At 34.7% G+C, this 6,918-nt stretch overlaps 1 protein-coding gene across 1 annotated transcript; it reads right to left on the bottom strand.

Moving 5' to 3' along the window:
- Positions 1-700: 700 nt before the first annotated feature.
- LOC107761302 (phenylacetaldehyde reductase) lies at positions 701-6,868 on the bottom strand. The gene is made up of 7 exons (XM_016579525.2): positions 6,732-6,868; positions 6,292-6,532; positions 4,747-4,913; positions 3,618-3,809; positions 2,864-3,029; positions 1,624-1,810; positions 701-1,100 (listed from the first exon to the last, which is right to left on the bottom strand). The coding sequence occupies exons 2-7, from the start codon at positions 6,425-6,427 to the stop codon at positions 956-958; spliced, it is 993 nt and encodes a 330-aa protein (XP_016435011.1). The 5' UTR covers positions 6,428-6,532; positions 6,732-6,868; the 3' UTR covers positions 701-955.
- Positions 6,869-6,918: the final 50 nt, after the last annotated feature.

The raw sequence follows: 6,918 nt of genomic DNA, 5'->3' as shown, positions 1-6,918 counted from the left end.
GGGTTGCTTATAACCGAAATAAAAATTTTAACCAGTAATTTCACATTTTATCCCGAGATTTTTATGAGTACTAATCTTGTAAATTGTCACAGGCTCATAACTCGCAAGAACATGTCTCGAATAAGCAGAGTTTTTAACTCTGATGGAGGTCTTATCCCTCACATTTCAATCTCCCCCTTTGAAAGACATAGTTTTGATGAGATTCTGGGCATTCTTTTGGTATGTATTTTTCAGGGATGAACTGGCAAAATTTGGTGAAGTTTTTAACAGAAGAATTTAACACTCGGGGTGAAATCTTCTTTCCTGTTAGCATGGGCTAGAGCTGAAGCGACAAGAATACACCTCATGTTTGTAAATATGTTTTTGAGTATATGAAAAATTATGTTTATAGGTGTGAAAAGCCTTTGAAAAAGTAAATTAAAATTACGAGAATAATACTAATGGTATGGAAAAGAAATACGCCTTACTACTTACTAACCTTGTATCCTAATTTTTCGACCTCTACATGCTCCTATCAAGCGATGGTGGATAAGTACCTATTGTGTGTAATTAGTAGGTATATTGTGGCGTAGTGCTAATAAGTATGATATTAGTATGTATTCTTCCTCCCCCCCAAAAAAATAAATAAATAAGCATGTACTCCATTACTAGTATGCAAATAGTAGGGTCAGTAAGCTCAAGAGTTTCACTAAAGAATTATGACCACTAATCTCAGTATAATAGCCACTACTATAGAAGGAAAGATAAATTTGATTACTCTTCTTTCTATATGCTCGTTGAACCAACATGCAACAAGTAGAATCCAGGTAAGTAAATTGACATAACATCAGAGAAATCCAGAGCCAGGAGCTCCTTTGACACCAAGTACAATAAAATGTGTGGAAACTCCAAGAGCAGCAGGCTCTAAATTTGGCAATAGATGAACAATGTTTCAATGTATTCACCTACTGCTTGTTCAAATCTTGAGGAAGTTCTTCTCTATCAAGCTTTCAACAGTGTCCTTCACGCTCAACTCAAGAGATGTGAAATTGACGCCTAAACTTTTTGCTCTTTCGCTTGATACTTGGAAGGTTGGGATAAGAGGTAATCCATCTTCAAAACTACATCCCAATTTAAGAACTATGAGACCTCAAGTTGCTTTAAATAGAACAAAATTTTCTTAAATAAAAGATCACTTAAGCTTAACGAAGCAAAACATGTTCAATTTCACTTCTAAGAGTAGTTGGAGATCCCAAATAATTATTGGATTTCAGTCAGATGAACTGACAGTGTAAGGATTTTCTACACTAACAATGTAATTTAACCTATGATAGTTGATAAGAATTCTTCAAAACGCGTAGTTTGATCGTTTATACAAATGGAGTGAAATTTCAACTCTTATGTAAACCACTGTCAAAAGAGCACTCAAGTTGTTAAGGAGGGGATCAGAAACTTGTAATGTTTATCCTTTTCAAAACTTTTAACTACTCAGTAACTGTAAACTTATTAAATTTCCTCTGCCTTTGTTGTTCTCCTATTTTGAATCTTCACATCAATTGATGTTTTTTCTTTGCTGAAAAGAAGATGGTAATGAAAACTATTCAGTATCAAGAAAATTATAACAGTGATATTGGCAATACTTACTTCTCAGGGAGAGTGATGGAAGGGTAAAGCTTTTGTACAATCTTCAAAACCAAAGAAGAATATCCATTTACCCCAACTAAACAATATCTTCCATTTGCTGAAGGGACCTCAAATGCTAGTATATGTGCATTAGCAACATCCCTAACATCGACAAATCTATATATTCCGCCAGACCATGCTTCTTTTCCTTCATCAAACAAAGACAATATATATGTTAAACTTTAGTACTTACTATTTATTATCAAACTTTGAACGCCAAACAAGGAGAGAAGCCAAAAAAAAAAAGTTGTAGCTAAATAAAATGAGTCATCTACATATCAATTGAGCCGGCAATTTTTCATACTATTTCACCACACAACTTTGAAAAGCTTTGCAAGTGTTTTGAAACAGCTTATTTGGTTAAGTTTTTCAGGAACATATGCTTTTGAAACTTCTTGGAAGCACTACTTATCAAAACCTTAAAAGATCACGACTATCTACACAAGTTTGTTTTCCATACACTTTTTCTCGAAATACTACTCCAAAGAGCTTTTCCAAAATGTTGCCCAAATGGTAAAGAAAAACGATATCTAACTATCTAACCACTAATTTTGAGTGAAACCATAGCGCCTTTTGCTTTTATATCATGACTCCTGTGTTGGTAGTGTGTGAACAAAGCCCCACATGGAAAGTAGGAAAAAAATAAGCTACTTATAAGGAATTGGATACTCTTAATGGTGTGAGGCCTTTTGGGAAAATCGTGCACGCTTGGCTAAAAGCAGACAATATCACACCATGTTAAGAGTATCTTTGGGCCATTTTAGCCCAACATCGTGATGAAGCCTCAAAGGAGATAAGGTTAAGTTCCAGGTATGCCTTTTGCAGGCTTGAAAACCAGAGGGAAGACGGAAGGTTAAGAAGGGACTTTGGCAGCATTTACCAAACTCAACATTTCATTCGCAAAATATCTGATTTTTGTTCAGAGTTAATATTGCGTGAGATAAAATAAAGAGGGTTAACGATTGTTCCCGTAAAATATTCATCAGTGGCAGAGTAACAAATAGAAAGTAGGCTTTCTGAAAATCTTACTTCTGTATATGATGGTTCTTCACATTATACTCTTTAAGGGCTTAGAAAACAAAATTGTTAGAGAACTATTTCAGAAGCAGAAAGCTGTGTTTTGAATCGAGGAAACACTAAATAACAGAAAATATATTGACACAAAAGCTGTTTCCAGTTAAATGTCACTGAACAAACTTACCTTCTTTTATGAAGTTCACTATAGCCTCGCACGAGAAATTGAGCGTAGGCTGCAGAAGTGGACCGATGACTAGACCTGGATGAAGTGTAACCAAGTCCAACCCATTCTCCTTTGCAAATTTCCAAGCAGCTTCCTCAGCCAAGGTTTTGGAGAGTTGATACCATTCCTGCAAACAAGTAGACCTTCAAAATAAGCCAATTGTGAAGAGAATGCTGATATCTTCTATTACTTTCTCAAATCCATCTACCAAATGGAGCATATAATACTACCTTAAAACTGAGACGTTTAGGAAAGAGATAAAAGGTAGTTTAGACAAATATTCATATGATTAAGGCTATTAGATGTTTCTTAATGTGTGTACAAAAACCTTAAAAGACAACAACATGGACTAAATGTAATAGTTATCTTAGCATCTCAAGACAGATAACGCTAATTAAGTCAGCGTAAAACGCAGATTAGGTCAAGATAGCACGTACACATGTAAGGACAAATGTGAAGGGTAAATAATACAATTTGTCACAAGTATAACAAAGGATCAAATTAAGATATTTCTATAGTTGAGGTATAAATTTGGACTTTTTCCCACAATAACAAAAGATGTGGAAGAGATCATTTGAGAAAAGGGCACAAACAACCAAATCAACTTCCAATGCAACTCCGAGAAAGACAGTCATATTCAAACCTCTTACTACATTAATCAACGGATAAGACTCATCAATTGAAAAGAACTACCAATGTATAGACCACATGGTACCTTTCTTTCCTCACAGAGTTCTGCATCTGAATACCAAGTCTCATCAGCTACAGCTCCAGGGGTTGACATGTTTTTATTGCAAATAACAGAAGCGGTAGAAGAGGTTATGACCACTCTTCTAACAGATGTTGATTTGGTACATGACCTAAGGACGTTTAATGTTCCGCTCACAGCAGGGTCTACAAGTTCCTCCTTAAAGATGGAGAAAGAGAATATTTTATTAGTATGCAATTAAAGCATCCACAAATCTATTTAACTGCAAAATCGAAGCTGCAATGCACATGTTCCTCCTTAAAGATATCTCTTGACATTTTTGATAGAGTTCTAGTGTTTTGATGGGCAAATGTAAGAACTATTCGGAAAATGTCTGAAACAGAAAAATCAAAGGAAGCTACACCATTGTTTAAGATCCAAAAGGCTTTCAAATTTATTATCTTCATCTTTCAAATGAAATAGTAAAGTTGTCATGTGCATTCACTTTAGTATTTTGTTGCTTAAAGTAAAGCACAAATCCATATCAAACCATATGTAACAAATGCTATTTTCCTTCCTGGGAAGTAATAAAAGACATACAACAGTATTTGGAAGCGACAAGAGTAACTCCTTTGTTATAGTAATTCATCCAACCCAGCCAAGTTTAAACAGGTTGGATCATCCATTTGTTTACTTAACTCGACAAAAGTTGAACTTGAAATGATTCATCATATATATACTTTTGAGTCAAAACGTGTCAAATATTATAAACCAACTGGTCAAAATGCAACCAAAACCCCAAACATACAAAGCCAAATTTGCAGATTGGGGACTAAGTAGATTCGAAAGAATTTAAGCTAATAATTTAAGAAAAATACATTAGCTTTCACGTCTTTTTTTTTCTTTTTCAAAAAGCAAAATGAAAAAGGAGTTGATGTTGGGTCATATTAGGTAGGTTGGGTTATGATGACCTGTTATTTGACACATCTTGACACGACCTAATTTGACACAAGCAAGTTTTGGATAAGTTGGGTCATAACTCCCTTATTGAATTGACTCATTTTGACCCAACAAAATCCATTTGTCACCTCTAGCACGAACCAAAGACATTAGTACAGTGATCTAGTCGAAGACTGCAAGAAAGTAGGTTTCTGACCTTGGATTTAGCTGTGAGAGAAACAGGTGATGCTGTATGAAAGACACCTTCACAACCATCAACGGCAGGATCAAACGAATGCTCACCAAGTAACTCAGCTTTGAAAAGATGCAGCCTCTCTTTAGCTCCGTCAAGGCCTAACAGGTGATCCACTTTACTCGCATCCTCTGCGTGTTTATAACTAATATTTTAGAGGAAGGAAACACTCTTAAACATTCATAGAATTAATAGCAACAGCTGAGCCCATGATCTCATAAAACTATTGCAGAATTTGTATTCTGTCCTGACTATGAAATGTATGTGAAACCACCATTTCGATTTGACTAAAACAAGAACTGAATGTACATAACATTTCTAAAAGTCAATCAAATCAATAGCTTACAATCTCAGTGACTTTAATATTATACTTCAACATGACAAGAAGCAAATTTGTGAGTCTACTGTAATACTAGGTAAAGTTAAGTTATTTTTAACGCGACAAAACATATATTTGTAATTTTACTATTATACTCTCCCGATCTCGTTTATGTGAACCTATTTCCTTTTTGGTCCGTACCAAAAAAAATTATCCCTTTCTAAATTTAGAAACAATTTAACTTAAACTTTTAATTTTACCCTCAGTGAGAAGCTTTTAGAGCCACACAAATACTCTGGCATGTTTCACACCACAAGTTTCAAAAGAATTATAGTCACACAAATGTTATGACTTGTTTAGAACCACAAGTTTTAAAAGTCTTCATTTCTTTCTTAAACTCCGTGTCCAGTCAAATAAGTTCACATAAATTGAAACGGAGGGAGTAGTAGATAAAACTCAATGACTATACGTGAAATTAACTCTATTTTCTGATGATAGATATCAGAGTCCGCTATTGAAATATATCATTTGTGCTTATTTAGTGAAAATTTTAACATATATACAGCAGGGTTTGAGCCAAAGCAATTGGTTTTGAATGAACCCATTGGCAATAGCCTTAAACACTATATATGTCCCTTGGCCAGTCCTATTCTAGTTCTACCATCTATATATAAAAAGAATAACTTCCCTATTAGCAGGGGCGGATCCAGCCTATTACGTGTGGGTTCCCGGAAACCCAGTAGCTTTTGGATATACCATGTATATATATTACAAAATCCACTAAATATCCATAAATATTTAATTGTGAACCCATTTACTTATTGTATATTTATTTAAGGTCGCTGTAGGAACCCATAAACTTTAAATTCTTGATTCGCCTCTGCCTATTAGCCGTTATAGCTTCTCATAACTTTTACTATGAATTAGGAAAAGAAATATACATCGCGCGAGCTGCTGAAGTATATTAACTTCATCTAAATCTTGGAATCAGATAGTGCGCAACATGAATAATAGGAGAAGCTTTTGGACCTTGGTACACACGTTGACCAATAAAATAAAATCAATCCAGAAATCAAATAGAATAAACAAGCTCAAAAGTATATAACGTTGAACTGATACGCAAAAATACCACTGCAAAAGAAATCAAAAAACATAGAGAGAATCAAGAGAGAGAGAGAGAGAGAGCTGACTGAGGTTGCGAACAGTGGCATTGACAGTGTAACCACGTTGAAGTAGCATCTTAACAAGCCATGAAGCTATGAAACCAGAGGCCCCTGTTACACATACAACCTTTCCTTCTCCGCCTCCGGAACTCTTGCTTTCCATTGCCCAGATACTAGTTCTAGTGATTAATTCAGAGCCAATGCTGAGAAAGTAAACTATGCCTTCCCTTTTTTCTCATTTTCCTTTTCTGTTTTGGTGTGAGGACGGCTGCTCAGGTAGTGGGAACGAAAACAAAAACAAAAACAAAAACAAAAACAAAAATGCAAGAATCTCAAATATTAAAGTCATAGTAGCACCACATGATAGGATAAATTAACCTAAAGTTTTGAATTCGAGTCACCCAAGAGCAACCCAAGAGCAAGTTCTAAAATTTTTGAAGAGAGATAACGTATGTGTACACACTAACCTGTAACCTTTCCAGACGTTGTTGTTGTGAGAGTATTGGACACTGAAACAAAAATAATTTTAAATAATTTATTTTTCTTCCTACCAAACACGCCTTATATACATACAGACTTTGTCATTGCAAAATAGGACAGCAATGCAATAAATAAATAAATAAATTATGATGTAAGATTTAAAAAATGAAAATG

This window comes from Nicotiana tabacum, chromosome 19 (genome assembly GCF_000715075.1).
Source record: "Nicotiana tabacum cultivar K326 chromosome 19, ASM71507v2, whole genome shotgun sequence".
In the NCBI taxonomy this organism is placed as follows: Eukaryota; Viridiplantae; Streptophyta; class Magnoliopsida; order Solanales; family Solanaceae; genus Nicotiana; species Nicotiana tabacum.
This window is presented reverse-complemented; position numbering and strand designations above follow the sequence as displayed.